The sequence below is a fragment of the Rhopalosiphum maidis genome, chromosome 1 (genome assembly GCF_003676215.2).
Source record: "Rhopalosiphum maidis isolate BTI-1 chromosome 1, ASM367621v3, whole genome shotgun sequence".
NCBI lineage: Eukaryota > Metazoa > Arthropoda > Insecta > Hemiptera > Aphididae > Rhopalosiphum > Rhopalosiphum maidis.
This window is the reverse complement of record NC_040877.1, coordinates 6,995,410-7,017,998: the sequence shown is the minus strand read 5'-3', so window position 1 is coordinate 7,017,998 and position 22,589 is coordinate 6,995,410. Positions and strand designations below refer to the sequence as shown.

The window sequence follows — 22,589 nt, the reverse complement described above, 5'->3', positions numbered from 1 at the left end:
AATAAATGTTGATAAACTTATAAAATTTGAAAAGGGTTTTCAACCAATTATAAAATAATATTTCTTCAAAATTTACATAATCTATTTTAACCCTCCAAAAATTCAATAAACTAAAAACTCACTTCGTCCGCAAACAAAAGAATACTTATATTAATTCTTATAAAATAAATAAAATAAATTAAGTTATTTAAATTTCTAATTTATGCAAAATATTTGTTAAAAATCTGAAAAGGAATTTTTTTCTGTTTATCGACACAAACGTTGTAATGATTCTGAGGAATCTTTTAAAACAATAATACATAATGATTATTGTAATATTTATTTAATTTAAAATTATAAATTTATCCATATTAAATATTTAATCCATAAAAAAGTCAGCAACAATTTATTCTCTGATGCTAAAATTATATATATGATATTATTTGATACGACTGTAATATGTGCGTCGTGCTCTAATATGTGTCAATCATATTTTTACAAGTTTCATAAAATTATTTTTTCTAGTTGCTCGCAATTTTAAAATGTTTTATTATATTTTATCTTAAACCTTATTAGATTCAATAATATATTTGTTTTTTAATTGTCTATTTAGCTGTGCGGTATATACATTAAAAATAATTATTTGAATATGTGGTATAATATACCTTATCACCTATATAATAACTAAATTCGAACATTTATTTGATTTTTTTGTTTATAGATGATCAAAGATTCAGTTGAAGATTTGACGCTTACGAGTAAAAACTCGAGTAGAGTCAAAGACCTGGTAAGTAACTTTTTTTTTCTTTAAACTAAAGGGAGAATATTATTTGGACTACATAGGTTACAACAATAAGTCATTGGCTCATATGCTTCCGGTGATTTTTAATTAAAACCCGTTTTTTTACAAGCATTATTATGTTGGTTGGATTTATTAAAACTGATAAAAGATAACGCTAGAAGGTCTGTTCCCGATAAGAACAATAAAATAGAACAACCGCAGTCGGTATAAACTACAAATATAATTGTGTCAGTGTACTGGTTTTTATTTAGTCACATATTTTAATCAATAATAATAATAATTAAAAATTAATACATTGTAAGTGCATTCATATTGTTAAATGCACTGGATTTACAATACAATAACATTAGTATTATGGTATATAGGCGTATATTATAACTATTTTTACTATATGTACGTACCTATTATAGTTATTAGTTATAAAATAACGATAATATAATATGGTATCTGAACAACTGAATTTGAAGTATATTTCCGTGCACTCAATAGTCATATACTCATACTCTATACAATAATTAAAGACGATGAAAGGCTTAAATTTACCGTCAATGAATTAAATTTATTCACATTGTATTATGTAGGTACTTTTACCATACTTTCATAATGGGTGTATTTGACTCGTCGTACGTCAACACATCACACAATATGGTAAAAGTGAACAACGGGTGTATATTACCATAATACCTATTAATATATTGTTATATTTTTATTCGTAAATTTTAATTTTATTCATACATTTCTTGATTACACAATAATAAGACAGTACTTACTTGAAGCTTTCCGTGTATGTTCATTAAATAATAAAATTGACAAACTGTTTCAATCATTTCAACCTTGATAAATTGAAATTTATAATTTATAGTAGCTAGATGTCAAACTGAAATAATATAGATAGGTTTAAACATCCAGCTTATTCTGTTAACATTGTTATATTTTAATTCACAATCCTGCATAACTGAGATACATAGAAAATACAAATTACCTACCCATTTCAACGATCTATTATTATTACTTGTTACTTATTAATTATTATTATAATAAAAAAAATAGTAACTAGTTCATTTCAATCAATACGAAAAAAATTAAATAATATATTTGATACAATAACAAAAAAAAAAAAAAAATAAGAATTAATAACTATCATTTGTTATAACTTTATTGCATAATATGATTAATATGAGTGATAATTTATTAAGTCTTTGTCAGTTTGGAATTTATATTAATCAATAATTTATTATACATGCTTTCTAGTTTTTGTCATATTTATAGATTAGTATAGTGCACAACAATATAATATTTTTGTTATTTATTCGTGTTATGTAAATATTAAAGGAGTTTTATCATCAAATGTAGTTATTATGTTCAAGATAAAACATATAATTATTGAATTCAAAAATTAAAACAAATCAATTAAATTATTCAGATTTATTAATAATTTAGTTAAATTTATTAAAAAAAATATTATTTGTAATATGCACCTATATAATGGTATTTCATGTAGATTAAAATATCATAAAAGTTCCATAATTTGATATTTATTTGAAGCCGAGGAATCAAAATAATTAATAATATTTATAAAATAATTTTTTTCAAAGTCCCGAATTAATAAGAAAAGTGTCTTGTAGTTTCTGTGTAATGAAATACTTCATTAAATCCACTTTACTCAATACTTACAAGATTTCTACATAGTTACATAAATTCAATTACAACTAAATTAAAAAAATAATAATTTTTATAAATGACATAAATTTATTTAAGAGCCACATTGATATAATATTAACTTACTATAGAAATGTATATTTTATATACAAGTTTAAAATTGATGTTTGATACTAAAAAAGTGTATTACTATTTACTATTACAGTGTTAAAATATATTTCATAAGTTCTGACTTATTATTTATATACATTAGTTATATATACTTATATATTTATGAACTATTATATTCAATCATTACTACGTAATTTAAAAATAACGGCTCGATCCACGATTTCTATGTTTTATTTCTGTGTATAAAATTCATTTATAAGTAAGTATATCGATTTTAAATAGATATATAAAAATTACATTATATTACTAAACATATAACAATAGTATTAGTTGCAATGAACATTCAAAATTATTAATATTATCTTTTATGTTTGCATGAGTTTAATTTTGCATAAAAAACTGTTATGTCATTATAATTTATGGTATAGAATAGGTAGATATAGAAGATAGGATGTATGCAAATACATTAAATATTTACAGATGTCAAATATATAATATTTAAATGACAGTTTAGTTTATGTAATTTGAAAATTAAAATTAAAGTATTTATGCAATTAATATTCTATTTATTGATTATTAACAAAATTCGATATAAAAAACAAAATAAATTTAAATATGCTAAACAATAATTTTATCGACAAATTCAAGTTTGTATTAATTTAAATATAGTTGTTATTTTAATAAAATTAGCAAAAAGAATTTATAACTGTAATGAATAAATCATGAATATTTTCTACCATGAAATTTAAACACCAACGTGAAGTATTTATAGTACGATGATCTCTTACCAAAATCTTATATTTTGGTAGAGGTCTTATTTTAATAAAAAATTATTTATCTATTAAGGTTTGACAACATCATTAAAATAATTTGGGAATACCTAATACTACTTTCAGTAATTTGTCTGCGTTCAAAAACATTGAATAAACTACCTACGATTGTATTTGTATCGACTTTCAAGTGGATAGTCGGTGTATGACGATAAACATTATAATATTTAGGTGTACCTATATATTTACGTATTTTATTGTGTTTCTCTAGTATACTAGTATACTAATTCCATATTACCCATTTAACGAGGACCCATATCTGAATAAGGCCTATTTTTTCGGAGACTTGTGCAATACAAAAAACAATTGTTATTCGTTACACCATCATAACTCATACCTATTGTTGTTTTAATAGTCACTTACAAGCATATTATAGCAATGTTTGGAGACTTCACGTCTATGTTTACACATTATATTTAACCATAATCTATTATGTTCTTGGCGTCACGAAATATTCGTCCGGCTACCTTTTATAATATTATTACGTGTATATAGAAGTAAGTACGTAACGCCACAACGGCAATTATTATTAAATACCAAAATTATATACTAATACAATTATTGTTAGGTTTTAGGTATACAATGTTATATATACAATATACATTATACATATGCATAACACAATTATATACTCTCGTGACTATTATATTATAAAATATATAATATATAAATATGTAGTATGTATGCTTTGAGTATTTGTGTGAAAGGTGAAGGTTATAATATTACGGACACTGAATATTATTTTGAAAGTCATTAACGGTATTGGAAGTTTATGAATGCATATTATTGTATCGCCTGTGTGCCTATAAAACGTCATGCGCGTGCAGGTTGTAAATTTTTGTTTATAACAATAAAATTTTGTCAGGAGTAGGAACTAAAAAAATATGTACGATAACAATAATAATAAACACATATACATACACACGTACGTATAAGCCTGCTTATAATATTATTGTTTCCCGCGTGTACTCCGGAACGGGCCAAAGCTACTTTCTCCCGCCGCCGCCGTTTGTACTTTCACTGATACGCGCACACACACGCCATCCGCACACCCAGTTGTATACGTTCGGCGCGTTGCGCATATTATTATTATTATTATTATTATATACACGCACGTACTAAAACATTCGTACATATGAACGGTTTAATAACAATAATGTAATTATGACGTTAACTTTACCGGGGTCCCTAAAGCGCATGCTTACAATGAACCGGTTACGTTTGAGCCTACGGCCGCTGTTGTTAAAAATAAAATAATATAATATATAAATACGTGTGTTTTTTATTATTATATTAATATTTATTACGAAGGGAGTACTTGCGATGTTATAACGCATCAAACGCGATAATTATTTGATTTGAACACACAGATTGAAGTTCGTTCAACCGAAATGCATCGTTCTACCGTTATACTATTATTTGTTTGTGTGTGATTATTGGTTAGGTATTATGTTATTATTAACTAACAAGACGAAACAACAACAACAACAACAACAGTAACAAATACGCGAAAAAATTAATTAGTTTTTTCTCTAAATAATAATAATATCACCTTTCGGACGAATATCCCGGGCTGTAGACAATGTACTAATAAGTGCCTACTTGAAACTACGTGAGTTATTATAACTTGTAAACCTATTGATTTTATGGTCAGAGCATAGTGCTGTAGAGGTAGACGATATTATAGTGCACATTTATAACGCATTAATTATTAGTCGATTTATTCTAAGATATAGTACTTCATATTTATACAACAACTTTTTTAGTATGTATAATATAACTTGTGAATGCATTCGTACACTTATTATAAAACTAATAATAATATGTTATACGTTGAATATTTTTTTAAATATATAATAAAAAGCCGACTATTTGTCTATTTGGATTATTATACAACTCTGTTATAAAATAACAGTTATCTATTATTTACAATACAATTCAATTCAACGTTCCATTGTTCTTATTCTGTATTAAAAAATAAAATAATAATAAATACATAACACAATTAAAGTCGTAAAACATCATTATAAAATATTGTACTTACTATTTAACTAGATAGCTGTTGATGTAAACATTATAATTTTTCTGAATTTTATTACTACAGAGTTAGAGAATATTAATTTATTCTGATATTTTATTCAGTATCACATTGAAATAAATAAGAGTTGTTACAAAATATCTAAATACATTAAAATATTAAATAATATGCATAATTTATTTTAAATTAATCAAAATGCATATTAAACTTTTAATATAATTTTAGTTAAGCATATAATATTAAGAACACATTCTCTACTTTTAATTTATTGTTTAAAATACGTAATTTGTATGCTTATAGCAGATTTTATAACTGTAAAACATTAGAAATTTATACGTAGTTTAGAGATGAAATTTCTCTAATTATTACATTTTTCAGATTATAAAAACATATCAAATTTTTGATTGTTTAGTTTCATAAATAATGTATTTAGAGGAGCCATATCACTAGCAACAGTAGTTTTTAATTCTTAATGGGTTACAATGACTCACCATAATTTTGTAATGGCTTCCACGAGCTTGAGTAAAAATTGTTTAGTGTTTTCATTAAATTATTACATTAATGAATAACCAAACACTTATTTAAATCAAAATACATAACTTAGTATTATAATACAATATTGTTTCCAAAAATAGTTGATTGCATATACTACATATTTATACTATTCTAATAATTATTTTTATTATTTTTCTTTGGTATCTTATTTAAAAAATAAATTATCGTGATTTTAAGAAATCCTAAATAGTATTAATTTTAATTTTTAATTTACTGATTAAAAAAATAAATATATTCAAAAATCAAAAATCAAAAATTTCTCTAATCTTTTGGCTTAAGATTTAAAACCATAATCATTATTGATAAAATCATTAATAAATAAAAATTTGTCTTTTTGTTGATATTTTAATTATTCTTATACTATAAATCACTATGACCGACTAAAAAAAATTACATATATATTTTATTAAGTAGGTTAAGGAAATCAAAAATCTATTATTTTTATCTTAAATCGTATTTATAATACTAAAATATTTTTAACAAATTGTTATGCTGTATTATTTTATGCACATTATATTATATGTTAGCTTTATTTACTAGGTAATACTATTTCATGTGACTTTGGAATTAACCTGTTAGAATAATAATATAATAGACATTTTCCACATCTTTAGGTCACACGTGGTTGTGTCAGGCCATTACATTATACACGGTATATTATGACATTTACAAATTACAATTTTAAATTATTATCATTTATTGCATTTTACCTATAATCCAATATTACTCCAAGTATTCTTGTAACGATTGTAAACCTTGTAGTGTATATAATAATCTAAATCACTTTATTACGTAATTTTAATAGTTAACATCTATAATATATATAATAAATATATTGTTGAATATTCTTTTAAGTAAAAATAAAAATTTGTAATTTTTATTTTACTAATTTGAAAAATAAAATATTATACATAAATAATTATTATATTAGTATTGTTACGTTTATGTATTTATTGATTCTTATTAAATTAATTGTTAATATTTACCTTATTTCGACTACAATATTCTTATAGTAGAGTAGTAGACATGTTAACAGTTTTCGAATTCATCAATGCTTTGAAATATTATCATGTGATTACTTCTCAAAAGTTTGAAAAATGTTGTTAACAATTACGGAATATGCGGTCAGTCAAACATTAAACAACACATAAGAGAATTCGATTATTAAAGCATTAATATAAGCTATAAAATGTCTCAACTAATATTATAGTTATTCATTTTTATTACATATTTATGTATATTATACAAGTATAGGTATACTTAAATATTCTATATTGAAACTGAGTGTATTCAAGCGTGTATAGTACACCTACATTTAATAGCAATGTATGTTCATTTTTTTTTTTTCAACTATAATAATATGTAATTTACGTTTTAGACGTTATCAAAGCATGTTATGAATTAAAAATAAAAATAAAATAGTTGACAATCTTAACATAAAATAATAATGAATTACAACAGTATATGCACCGATATAAATATAAATACCGACGTGTGACATAACATAAATCTTATATTTTATGATTCATTTTTAAAAACAATCAACGAATTATTAGCACTCTGCTCAAGACGTTCATAGAATTTCCACCCATATCAGTATAATATGTAGTACCTACTTAGATTTTTTTCTAGTGGTAGATATTTATTGCTTTGACCTCCTTCGTTTGTTTTCTCGGAGTGTATATAGCATACATATGGCACTGTCCATTAATCAGTCGAAACGAATTGGCGGATTTCCTGTGGGGAATAGGCGTGTTCACCTGTCAAATTTGTGTGATTTCATACATGACTCATCTGCTTATGAATAAAGGCCAACAAATGTCAAATCCTAGTAGGATAAATTGTGAACGTTATTTTTTTTTTATCCCTGCAGCTCGTATTTCAATTCATATTCGAATCCATTAGTCATTACTCATTACCATACGCTTTTATCAAGAAAAAAAAATCCAATGTTCTTACTAATTTTAGTGACACAATATGTAAATTGACAAATTAAATAGCATATACGTATATACCTTACGGATCATCAATCCCGATTGTAAGCTATTGTAAGATTTATAATTCAACTTAAACGAAAAATTATTATGATTATATATTATAATATAGAACCCATTATATTTACCTACTTTATTTTTGTCCGTATTTTTTCTCAAAGGTTAATATAAAGAATTAATACTATTATATGTTTTATTATATACAAGAATTATTCATTAATAAAATAATAGCATGTGGTCCATGATATACGTATAATTTATATATATATATAATAAAGTAAGTGTACACAATATACATTAACAAGTATAATTTAGGTGTCCAACGCTATTAAATGCATCAACATTTCAAAGTTTTATTATTACAAGAATAGTGGGGTGGGGGTATAAATTTAATTTTCATAATCTTCTACAATTTTCTGTGGCAAGAATTTAAGTATTTTGATTAAAAATTATGAAATGATAAACGGTACATTAAACAGGCTGACATGCAGCCATGCAGGTGGGTTGATCGACCGCCGTAAACAGGTGTCGAAATTAATTAGTTAGTTCAATTTGACCGTGCGCCGGGTGCCAAATATATAGGTATAGTAAAATTAAGGCGGAGGTAAAACGTGATCCGGTCGGAGGTGAAAGTGTATTTGTATGAGTGAGCCGCTCGCAACAACGACTAGTTTGAAGCACCCACGACATCACGAGCGATCCAAGGTACCATTTTGGCGGGATCACGATCTGCTGTGGAATCGCATGTGCAAAAAATAATACATTAATGATGATGATGAAAAAATAATAATGTAAATCGCTGAAGACAGCGAAAAAATGAAAGTGAACTATATTAAAAATTGAAACGTATAGAACGTTATTTCACATCGAGCTTATATGCGTCATCATCTATTATTACTATAGTATTGCTATTATTGTTAATTGCTATCATTGATATATATATTTTATTTTTTTTTAGATTAAAAAGTTAAATGAAGGTTCCCAACAGCCAAGTTTTAAAAAAAAAGGACCCGTGCATAAGGTAAGACTGATTACATTTTTAACTTTCAACAACAGTTGTTATATAACCGTTGAAAGTTAATGATTATGTTTACAAAAAAATAACCTTCTAAGTCCAAACAGTCTTTTTGTAGATCATTATTTCTATAAATTCTATAAATTATAGTAGAAAATAACTTGCATGATAATTGGATAACGAAATATATAGGTAAATCGAATATATACTATGTTTTCAATAAATCTGCAGATAACAATAAAATAAATTAGATAATGGACTAATATTATATTATGTTATTGTATAGTTTACAATTACAAACATTTTAAAATTATTTGAATGAAACTTGAGATATCGTTTAATGTATGCAATGTATAATATTGTCATATTGTACAGTTATTGATTTAGACCAATAACTAGCTAAACCTAACCTAACATAAAGTAACGTAAACTATTTACACGAAAACCACTGCGTTGTTAAATGCAAACTAACTCGAGAAGACGTTGAAATGTCACACTCGAATGTCGTCCATCGATTTCTGCGAACGTTTATATGGTTACGGCCGATATAATATTATTATATGCATGTGCATACATGCATAGTAAAAATGTTCAACACGCGTAACGGATGTTTTACTATTATTATAAATATATTTCGAAATGCTTTCTCCCCATCGTCGCTGTATATAATAAAGCTAAGGACTGCAAGAGTGCGTGCGACGCTCGCAATGTACGAATGATCGCAATAATGGCGAAAAAAAAATGAGAAATATTAATATAATACGGTGCCTTTAATCTGTACACGACTGTACGAAAGATGGATATTCGTGATGCCCGACCAAAACGATATTAGTAATCATATCATTATTTTTGATATTGTTTTTCAACCTGAGTGTATACCGTAATGATGGGTTTGTTGTATACGGGACTTTTCAATACCCGTTCTCAATGTCTGTTCAATAAGAATAAACCTTTCTAATGAAATTGTAAAACATCGTAGCGTATTTTAATGTTCACTTCCTCATACGTCATAATAATGCGAATATGTTACATGAGTAAATTATAATTAGAATGTAACATTGTTATTTTTATGATTATAAAATTAATTGCACGTTTTAAAGTAAATAAAAATAATAAATTATGAAGCATTTTTAACAAATAATATTATAATTTAAAATCGTTAGCGTACTTTCCATTTAGGTATATTGTATTAAAGTTAAACATTTTAATTTTACTACCTAAGTATTTAATATTATGTTATTTCAAATATATATAATTTTTAAATTAGTTTGTACTCAATTTATGTGTTGTTTAATAATAATTTGATCAAAACGAATTATATTACATGGGAGGCGTTTAACACATTTAATACACTTAAATTTCCAGTAAATTAAATCGGAAAATGAAATGTTGGCATTTCAGAATATTGCATTGAAGAATTAAATTATATATTCGTGACAACGTATAATTGGATTTAATTTTATGTTCCATATTTTTGCATTCAAATATGACAGTAATTATTATGTAAAAATAGTAATATACAAAACTAAATAAATAATAATTAAAATCGTTTAATTTTAATTCATTTAGAGAAAAAAATAAAATAGTTGTTTTTTTTATAAATCTCGTATATTTTATTAATTATTGATTGGATATGTTTATCATATAACCGGTAACATTAGGAAGTAATTTAGTTATGTAGATATATACCTATTAAAAATTACAGCGTAACATCTTTGGATTTAAGAACTACTTTCCATAATCAATTTATACTTTATTTATTATTATTTTTGAAATAAGTAAAAATTTTTTAGTAAGTTTTATTATATAAAAACTTTAAAAATACATGTAATTTAAAGTTAATTGTCATTTGTCCATAAAAATATAGGTATAGTTAGATTATTACTTATTTACTATATAAATTGTACAGCACATCTTACATCGTGAACTAAATATACTATATTATTAAAATAAAACTAAACTATTATAAACTATTATAAATTTAACTATAAACTATTTTCTAATAAAAAGCCATAAAAAGTAATGAGTAATTAATTATAAAACCTACTTCCAAATTCAAAAAATTATCTTAATATTTTTTATCCGTAAAATTTGATAGTTTGTACAATAGTCAAAAATATAATAAATATTCACTGAACATACAGCTTATTGAAATAAAATATGAATATAGTATAATATAATTCGGTTTAAGTATATAATTATTATTTAGTAATTTTGTGTATGTTTTTAACTGTGAACATTTCAAATCTTATAAAATTCATAATTTAAATTAAAATTAAAATTATTAAATAAAAGAAAAAGAAAATTTAGCAGTCACAAATGTAATTTAATTTCTAACTATTTTTTTATTGACTTATAATTATATAATATACTCGTATTAAGAAAGGAATTCAACTTATTTATAATTGTTGATTTGTACCTAAGTGACTTAAGTTTTTTACATTCATATAACGGTATACCTATCTAAGTTATAATAATTATTAATTACATACAATTAAATAATAATTCTTTCAGATATTAAAAACAAGTAAAATTAAACTTTCCAAAACCATTAGTGCTCAGACATGTCTTCTCGTTTTCGAATAATATAAAAAAAATTAATAAGTAATATAATGAAGAAAAGTACATTTTTATTTTCATTGAAAATAATACATATCAAAATATAAAATATAACTAATAATAATGTATTAATCTAAATTTCTTTGTATAATAAATTGGTATAGTTTATATTTAATTAGTAGTTAGTAGCTGGTACCTATTTAATATTAATCTTTATATGAATAATAGACAAATCTATAATATAACTTCGTACGATTCGCGAAACCTATATAAAAAATATTTGTGCATTACAACTACATTATTTATTTATTTTTGTTGAGATTTATATCTTATGTCACTTCACTAATTTATTATTTTGAAAATTACATACACATAAATAGATAAGTGTAATGTATATTGATAAAATCATTTTTACGAATAAAATTTGATAAAAATCTAGGTAGGTACTTCGCATATATTAATCATTGTTAAAGTGACGAAATGCGTTAATGTTGATAGTGCCTTCTGATTAAAATAACCATTTAGGCTCATAAAAAAAAAAAAAATTATTATTTAATATCTACTACACATTTTTTTTTTTTTTTTTAATGAAAACATAAAATAACACCTCTTTGGAAACTGGCTCACTAAAACTTACTGCCCGAATCACTAGCATTAATAATATTAAAGTAATTTACTATATCGCTGAACCTATTATTATAAGAAAACACGTACAGTTTTCAAATTATATTTATAATTTTAAACTCACAAAAGCTTCAACTATTTCACGTGGGAGTCTGTACAAAATGAATAATTATATACATATATATTTTTGTTTTGTAGTCCACTCTACTGTGGCAATGCTGTTTTTAATATGCCATAAAAATTATGTTTAATCTGTATAGGTACAAAAAATATTAACAAATACGTCAAAAGAGACCATTCAAGATGTTCTCGACGTACGGAAAAAAACTGCCGAAGTCAATAACCGCGTGGGAGGAAACACAACCAATCCGATAATTTTAGACAATGAAAATCAATTACCACAGGTAAGTACATTAAAAGAATTAAAGATTTTTTTTTAATTATGCGTGAAACAATTGTTTTAAATCTATTTTGTCACTATACGTGTATTATATGCTGTATAATTATAAAATTATAAGTAAATAAAATAATGGTAAATATAATAATTTAAGACGTGCACATGATGATACCACATTCTTTACAAGAAAAATAAGAACTTTATAATAAAAATTCAATCTTGCAATTTTTATAATTCGCGTTAATACAATAATGCGATGTCTCAAAAATTATATTTTGAAAAATTTGCATTAAAGCTTATAATTTTTAAAGTATCTTTATTTATGCTAAAAATACGATATATATATACATATATTAACATAAAATATTTAAATATGAAATATATGCTAACTTAATCAAGGAAACCACTTTAAACAGGAATGATAATTTAAAAAAAACACAAATATTTTAATTACTTATACCACACAGGTAAATATAGAACTGTTTCTTATGAGAGTTTTATTTACAGATGGTAGACTTGGAAACTATGTTTTCATTACTTTCTGAAAAACATTCAGAATTATTGCGTGCATACAATTGCATGCAAATGCAACAACTCAAAGACTCGACGTTGCGTAAAGATAAACGAGAAATCCAACGATTGTCAAATATAAATTCTGACCTTTTAGCTGAAGTGAATAAATTGCAAACTCAACTTAAAGAAACATCAGAACACAACGAACTACTCGAGTTCAGGCTTTTGGAGTTGGAAGATATCGAAACAACGACCAAAGTAATATTAAAAAATAATTAAAAATTATATTATTTGATCTTTAAAATATTTAAATAGTATGTTCTTATATCGTTCTTTATTATTTGATTACAAAATTTAATCTTTGAATTATATAATTATATGTTATGCATGTATGTATTCAATATTTATCACGCTCTGTAAAATGGATTTTTGGTCATTGAATATGAAATGTGTCTTGTCTGGTTGCAAAACATTTTAATACTTTTTCGAACGAATTGTTTTTATAGTTAAAAAATCAAAACCGTGAAACAACCGAAGACATGAGTGACTCCGGTGTTATGTCACTGGCCACCAGTGATGATTTTTGCAGTGACGGAGACCAACACGAAAATGAATTAGTAAGTAATCTATGAAAATGATCATAAGTAGGATCTTAAACATTGTATGAATAATGTGTCACATAATAAATTAGTCTTTGAGAAGCAAGGTCGTGGTTTTGTATAGCTTAATAAAGAGTAATTTAAAATGGGTGTTTTTCCTATTGTATATTAAAACTAAATGTTTTTGGTTTGATTTTTTTTGTCCTTGTAATGACAAAATTATTTTTATCTTTATTGTGAGAACAAGGTGTTAGCGTTCAAAAACCAACCAGGATTTGAGAGTTGAACCCAAAGAGATATCGTTTCCTGAAGTAGATATAAAACGAAACATAATTTATTTTTTATTTGGTATTTCAATTATTACAAAATATCATAATACTTAAAATATATTTTATCATTAGCATATTCTTAAATTTTACCAAGAAGAAAACAGACATATTTGTTATAAATAAAAATATATTGATTAACAAAAAAATATACATATATTTTAATACAATAGCCAATATGATGTTGTAAATTATATACAAATACAGGAACTTAAAATAATAATTACCAAATAAATTCACGATTTTTTTTAATGGCTAACACAAAATAATAGTAGGTAACAAAAACAATACTGCCAACTACAGGGTAAAATTTGTATGCAACGCTCGTATCACTTTGTTGTTAATATTCTAAACAAAGCCAATATTTAAAATCACTCTCGTGTGATTGTTATTCGTTTATTTGATTACCAATTTATAATATTCTAGCCATTATGTCATCGAAATCTATAGGTGTGCCGTTATATCAACAAACCCTCTAGTCTTTATTAGAATTACCTATTACCTACCACTCCTACTGTAAAAATAATATCACAATATTATTAATACCATATATTCATGTATGAGATAGAATGTTTTAAATACAATAAGGCCAGGCTTCGAATGGCAACGCCTAAAGTGTATATTATAGCACCATGTGACAACCTTGTAATAGGAATTTTATACTTACGACGAATCGTGATCTGATTTAAGATTTAGTATATAATAATATAATATATCTCACAAATATTAAATGCACTTATTTAATAATACTTGTGTCTACTTTTTAATGGCTTTCCGATTTAGTACTCCACTCGTTGTCTATAGGTCGTTTTAGTAATAAAATTATATTTTTACGGCATCCATAATGCATGGACAAGGTTATTACAGGTTTCGATTTTTACCTCGGGGGATGTAACCGAGAGGGTTCGATGAGAATTTTCGACATACCAAACAAGCATTCCTGCGGTAACAACCGCTACCGTAGAATGTAAAGGTTAACTATGTTGTTATTATTTTTAATTCTTCACTTAACACGTGCACGACTGGATGACTGACATTCGTATATTACGTAAAATCAATAAATATTAAACACATGTTTTAACTACCACATTATATACAACTTATTTTATAAGTTTTAATTTTAATTATATTTTAGGATGTAAGACGATGCGATAACATTAAACAACGACTGATGGAAATGTATAACAGTGTATGTTATTGTGTAGAAGATAGATCAACAATTAATCAAGTGCTAGCTCTCATACGACATTTCGAGTGCCGTTTAATAGATGTAAATCAAAATGATCGCCATAAACAGGCTTACACGGACTGTCTTCAAGAAAGTGGTATTTTTGAAGAGGATATTTATTCAGAAGCTATATCAGAAGCAACTCAAACGGAAAGTCCTATTGAAAAAACCATAGGTATTCTTTCTACCGATTTAACCGAAGAACTTAGAAAATTATCTAGAATTCGTGAAAAAATCGAAGAACGCAAAGTGCCATTAGTTGATGATCGAGTTGCTAAAGAATTGTCGTTTTACAAAGAACATTGGCGAACTTTAGAAAGGAAAATCGAAGCTTATGAAAGCGACGGAGACGATAGAGTGAAACTTTTAACAAAAACTATCGATAGAGAATCAAGACTGGCCAGTGAAATAAAACTTTTGTATACCACTATAGACAAACTAAAAGAACAAAATCGATTGGTAGAAGAAGAAAAATGTGAATTCGAAGAGGCAGAAAACGACACCAGACTTAGATTCCAAAAGTATGTTAATGTTTAAACTACTAAAAATGTGTTATGTTTGTTTAATAACGGTTTGTTAATTTTTCTTATTTTTAGGTTGGAAAATAAATATATGATATTGACTGAAAAAAAAAATACTCTACAGACAGAACTGATTGCCAAGGCTCAAGAAATTGAAGCACTTCGTCAAGAGTTATCTGAAGTAAATGCAAAAAAATGTGAAGCTCGTAAGCATGCGGCCTCCATGGAAGCATTGATCAATAAATACGAGCAGAGAAATTTTGAACTTGAAGAATCCGAAATGGAAACAAAATGTAAATTACAAATTTTGGAAAATGCATGGCCGGCAATAGTGTTATGGAATATATGGCGTATTGTGTGTAAACATTATCGCAAATCCAAATCAATGAAGACTATTGAGAACAAACAGTCCACAGAATTGGACATAGATTATTTAGAGAAACTACAGATTATAACTAAAGAACGAATGGAAATGGAAAAACGGATCCAAGACCTTGAATTTAAAGAAAATGTGTATCAACAGACATTACAACAGGCAGATAACATTTTGGCAAACGTCGAGGAAGGGTATAAGCGGCAAATTGAAGAACTTAACTCAGAATTGGCAGAAAAACAAAAACAGTTAACAGATCGTGAGAACCGGATGCGGTTATCAACTGATTCTAGAGATAGGGAACCAGAACTTCTTGATAGAATACATGGACTCGAAACAGAAATACGAGAACTTGTGCACAAATTAAAAGCTAAAGATGTCGAAAAGCAGTCATGGATCCGCCGTGAAACACAACTTAGAAACGACATGGAACAGTTCGTCAATGAAGTGTGCCAAATAAAATCTGAAAATGCCGTACTTAGAAACCAATTAGATTGCGAGAAAATGAAATTTAAGGACCTACAGAAAGATATTAGTTTTAAACAGTCGGTGTACGCTGAACTTGAGGAGAAATCTAACGTTGAAGTAAACACTTTAATATATTTTCCATAGAATAAAAATATAATTATGTTTAAATATCTTACAGGCAAAAAATTATCAATCTACTATATTAAAATTATCGAAACAAATTGATGAGTATGACGTCACAAACGGAGAACTCAAAGAAGAAGTCGAAACCCTTGAGGTAATTTTTAATTCATTGTTTTTGTAATAATTACAATTATATTTTTATTGGGATAATTGTTAAACGATAATATATTTATTTTTTAAATTAATTTTATGGGCACTATTACTATTTATATCAAAATAAAACTTCGTATAAATATAAAATATTATACACAATACGCAGGGTAATTTTTAAGTTCGAGGTATCCCTAGTACACGTGTTAAAAAAAAATATGAAAATTATTTTTGGTAATTATATTATTCCATTAAAAATTGTATGTTTCATAGAGAAATAACGAAGGAATTTCTTAGATATTAAGTAATGATATACTTAATATATAATAAATATAACTGTTGTGTTTACTGTTTAAGAATATGATATTAAGGAAAATATGATTTTTGTACCATGCCACTGATTATGAGCCTTAATTTACTTCTTTGAAATATTAAATATGGAACCGTCCATACCAGTAGTTGCTATAACTATTTTGGTTTAATTTAATGACTACACTATTTTTCTCTGCTATCGAAAGATACAGTTTTTCTGCGGCTCGTTAATTTTGAATCAATTAATATAAATAGTAAAAAGAAGGAATTTCAAAAAAACATTTGTAAATAAAAATGTATGTTAGTCTTCACAATCATTTGAAATTTTGCACCGACCCTCAAAGTTAGTTTTGGACTTAAAAAATTTGAGTATAATATACTTATTATGTAACATTTACGATACATTTTCATAGTTATTTAAATAAAGGACAGACTGAATGTTGTCAAGGTACCCGTTTGCTTAAGCAGCTATTACTTATTAGGGCCTGGAATTGAATCTATTAATATTATATTTTAGAAGATTTATCTTTTTCGTTAAAATAGTTGTATCAATTCAACTTTTTTTATGCTTTTATACTTTATACAAATATACAAAAAAAGCAAACTATTTATAATACAAACTTAATTCAAACATAAAATTATAAAATTAATGCTTTATTTAGCTCTATTGAATATTTATGATTGCGTAAAAGTCCCATTGATCATTATTCATTACATTGCACAGCAAGCTATTTATTATTATTGTATTTTATGTATAGAATACTGAATATTATAGATCGTATAATTTTTATTCTGTCATATTTGATTTTAATAAAAATAATAAATATATACCTCTGATAGAGTATAAATTATTAAAAAGGATAAATTATTTCTTAATAACTAATATATTATGTAGATACTGTTATAATGTCCAAGATTTTCAAGAAGAAAATGTAAGTTTAGTAATCAAAACTACAATTATTGTAAAATAACTAATATAGGTAGCTTATATTAACATAATTTATTGTATATAGTATTCTATATTATAAATAAACTTAGGATCAGACATTTAGTGAATAATTTGAAAATAGCAGTTAATTTTATAAAGTGTAGATACTTAGTTGTATGTACGCGTGAATTAAAGTATTACGTTGTATGACACGAACGTGTTTCATAAAATTATATTAATTTGTACAATGAGCATTATAAGAGCATCGTTTATCGTAATATCGTTAAAAGTGTAAAAAAAAAAAATAATAAAAAATATTTTAACCGTAATATTCAATTTATAGTATTCTTAGTTCTTCAAGTTCAAAGCAACATTATTGTATAATTCTTGTACATTCGATTATCATTCTTAAAGTTAATAGTGTTTTACCATTATAATTATATCATTTTTACTATAACAAATTATTATTATTTTTAATTTTTAATTTTTAATTTTTAATCGACGACCCAGAAGACAAATATCCACTCACCTCCCTAGCCAGTCTACCCTGATTTAAATCAAAATGAAATAATATTTAAAACGTTTATTAATTTTATATTTGATAAAAATATAATTTATGGATATATTAAAACTGAACAGGCCATATACATACCTACTGGATATATACTATTTGTTTAATTATATAATTGTTAATTTGTTTTAACTTTATGAATGTGTTATTCTGTTTAGAAGTTTTCAATATAATATTTCAACTGAAAAGTTTCTTTTTTTCAGTAATTATTACACACGATTGTTTGTTATATTTCCATAGGCGCACGTCAAACTTTTAAGAAATGCACTAGCAGAAGAAAAGGAAATCAAAGAAAATATAACAGTCGAATTGAACCAAGAACTGTCACAGAAACAAGAAATTATAGATAGTTTGGAAAGACACATGTCGTACAATGGATCGAAAAATGCTGCCGAGGAGCTGCAGTGTGAAAACTTAAAAGTATATAATGGATTTCATATTTTCTTTAATTTATCATTTAATCTCAATTATTATGTTGTTATCAGACTAACAATGTAGGAAAATTAAACTTGGAACAAATCAATGTTAACGATCAACACAAAACGACGCAACAACTACCAAACTTAACACAATTACAGGTGATACAATAATGCATTATAATTTATTATATTGTTAACTAAAATCATAAGTAAAAATAAACTCATTGATAAAATAGTACTATAGTCTTAGAATATAATCGTTCTAATGAGTACACCCAAAAATATTTTTCTTTAGCGAAAAAAAAAATTGGAAAAATTAATTAAAATCTATTCTTTACTTATACCTATAAATTATTTTATTATACCTATAATAATATATTTTAGACGTGCGATGCCTGTTTTAAACATTTTGAACCAATTTTACAAAAAGTTATGAACAATTTCAACAACGTTATAAATACATTAGACTCGAACAGCAATTTAAATTTATCGGATATCTCAACTACAACGTCCGATGGTAATTTATAATATATAAATATTTTTACATCACTCACGTATTGATACACATTGACCTACATTCAACATTTGTATATTTGTTTCAGAACACCTAAAATCTGTGAAACCCGTAAGTATATGATTTATACCCGGAGTTTAATACTTATTATTTTTTTTAAGAAATGTTTGTGCTGAGTACCGACAATGGGTTTGTTTAGGTACAATACAAATGTCCGCCCAAGATTAAACAAACAGTTTGTCACCTAACCAAACAAGCAGCCATGCTGGAGGCTAAGAATTTCGAAAAAAACAAGATAATTATGATGCTGGCTGACGAACTGCTATATTTATCTGAGCACGACAAGTGGAGTAGGCGATTAGAATTCACGAGAGGTCTCGATTCCGTACCATCCACTCGATACGCTCCCGACTTTAATTGCACGACCGTAGAAAAATACTTGAACGGTGGCACTGATTGCACTTCGGATGAAAAGGTTAGCTCATTGTAAAATATAAATTTCATAACACCGTTCGATTCCTACTACAATAGTCTTAAGGCCATCTATATATACCTGCATATGCGCTGCAGAGATTTTTGTTCGAAACGATTATAAAAATAATAAATACACTGGTAATGTTTGCGCTAAGTCATCGATATTATTGCGTTCGAACGTTTTTGTGGTATATTATTACGGCATACGACCCAATTGAGTAATACAGTTAAACACACATGGTATTTTGAATAGACGTATTACAATTATTATACCATTTAGTTTTTTTTTTACATTCCAAACCACCCAAAGAGAGCACAGTAATTTTTAACGTCCGTCAATATTAATTCTTAAAGAGTATGTGGGACAATATTTTTATATTCCTCGTATTTATTTTTTTCGATGATTTGCATCCCCAAAAATGGAAATGAACTAATTAAAAATATTTGAATATTATACCTTTTTAATAATGTACTTTTGTACCCCTCCCACCATGAATAATAAAATACCTAAAATGATATATATTTTTTTTAAATTTTATTATTGAAACACAAAATTCGTGTAATATTTTCTAAAACTTTTTTTACGCATACTATTACTATTAAAAATGAGTTAATGTCACAAATACATAATGAAGTTTTATTGGAAGTGTTTTATCGTCTTATTAAAAATGCTTTAGAACTTCATTACAAATTTTCGTTACATATCTGTGACATTAAAATAAATATTGTTAGTTATAATAATATGACAGATAGTAACTAAAGAGTAATAAAAATGAGATTTTATCGCTTAAAAGAAAGTTTTGTAAATGACAATCAAAATCCTACTATAGTTTATTTTAAAAATAATTAAATTTTATGTACTTAAGCTAGACGCAACTATATAATAGCCTTTACCTTTTTTGGGGACGCAATTTATTCACTCACAATAAGGTATGTATGGTACATAATTAGTATTGCCTTACCCATTCGAAAACAGTGAGGTGAACTCATTAAATCAATAGAAAACTTGCATACGAAATCATGGGACGCAATCAATCTATGAAAATAGTTTACTTAAACAATATTTTTTATCTTGCGATCAATTGTTGTTTGTCTACTTGTCAATCGTATGTGCAATTATTTGTTATTATCGTTTGAAACATTGTTTGTTCACGTGTGGTGTAACTTTGAAGTTGAGTTGTAAGGGATGGTAATCCCTGAAAAATCTTAGGCCCTCTAAATACTTAAGTGCAGAAACTAGTTTTTATAATAATATTAATTTCATAGGACGGCGTTATTATTTCGCGGTGAATTTCAAACAAAAATGATTCTGTTTTTAGAGTGACGACCGTAAATACTTGTGTCTGATCGGACCGGATAATCCAATCGGTCTGCACGTCGTTAGGCAAATCGGACCAGACGGCATCATTCTGGCGTGGAAATCACCACAACCCAATCCGGTTGACTCGTACGAGGTAGGTCGATAACCGTACCCGTGAAAATTCAGTACTTGACTTGTAGTGGTGAAGGAAAGACAGGTGGCCGAGTATTCCAACTAATTTTCTGATATTTTAGTGTGCATCTGTATTCTGTACTTATTTTTTCATGTGGAACAAGCAGAACAGTATGCTATTCATCCTTGGATTAAGTTAATAATGATTCTTCCCTTCTTAGATGCATAAAATAAATCCAGAAACATCCTTTATGTTTGCTATTTTATGTAATCTTTTCAATAGGTAAAGATAATAATTGGAGCGGTGTAATAACAATTTATGTCACTATACAATATGTATACTCTCCACACTATTTTTGTCGTGTCAATCACTGTGCTGGGCCTCGTGTGATTTTTTTTAATATTGAATAATGATGACGTTGACGATTTGATTTTTGTTTAAAGCTGCGGCTGAACGGGAAGTTTGCGCAGAGGATCCCGTGCACGGAACGCTCGACGACCGTGTTGTGTCCGGTCAACCTGCAGGAACCTCTCACAATCACGATGAGCGCGGCGAACGACAAAGACGGAACGGCAATGCTGCCTATCACCGTATACCATCCGTTCGTCATATGAACCCCGTCAGCCACCCGTCGTCGTTTCTCTAGTCTTCAGTATTACTGCAAAAAATCAATCAAAACCGTCCAGCTGTGTAACGCGTTATATTATTTAATATAATAACCCTCATAATATGTATGACACATCAAGTTATGATACACTGCTTCGCATATTACGATCGTTATTGATTATATCAACATTTTGTATTTTGTTTACTTTTAATATTTTGTACCTAATAGTGGAAACATTATTAATTTTTTTTTTCTATGTTATAAAATGATTAGAAAATTATATATATATATTATATTATTTATACAAAAAAAAACTGTTTTGATGAAACAAAATATCAAAAATACCACCGTATGCATAAACGTGTATACTGTATACGGTATATACATATAGGACCATAATCGTGTACTCCCATTTTCCTGACCGACACCATTTGCGGTTACCAAACGTATTCCAATTATAACGCCGC

The 22,589-nt window shown here is 26.3% G+C and overlaps 1 protein-coding gene across 4 annotated transcripts in view; it reads left to right on the top strand.

Moving 5' to 3' along the window:
- The window catches only part of LOC113548505 (protein MLP1), a 46,201-nt gene extending 23,824 nt beyond the window's left edge, over positions 1-22,377 (top strand). For 3 of the 4 annotated variants that reach the window (XM_026949411.1, XM_026949410.1, XM_026949413.1), the window contains 15 exons: positions 701-766; positions 8,927-8,989; positions 12,427-12,570; positions 13,071-13,334; positions 13,583-13,693; positions 15,137-15,750; positions 15,826-16,708; positions 16,770-16,868; positions 18,916-19,095; positions 19,161-19,253; positions 19,479-19,611; positions 19,697-19,719; positions 19,808-20,083; positions 21,402-21,536; positions 21,959-22,377. In XM_026949411.1, coding sequence (XP_026805212.1) covers positions 701-766; positions 8,927-8,989; positions 12,427-12,570; positions 13,071-13,334; positions 13,583-13,693; positions 15,137-15,750; positions 15,826-16,708; positions 16,770-16,868; positions 18,916-19,095; positions 19,161-19,253; positions 19,479-19,611; positions 19,697-19,719; positions 19,808-20,083; positions 21,402-21,536; positions 21,959-22,129 — 3,255 coding nt within the window. In that variant the 3' untranslated portion in view covers positions 22,130-22,377. The remainder of the gene's footprint in view (positions 1-700; positions 767-8,926; positions 8,990-12,426; positions 12,571-13,070; positions 13,335-13,582; positions 13,694-15,136; positions 15,751-15,825; positions 16,709-16,769; positions 16,869-18,915; positions 19,096-19,160; positions 19,254-19,478; positions 19,612-19,696; positions 19,720-19,807; positions 20,084-21,401; positions 21,537-21,958) is intronic. The other variant, XM_026949412.1, reaches the window with a different exon arrangement.
- Positions 22,378-22,589: the final 212 nt, after the last annotated feature.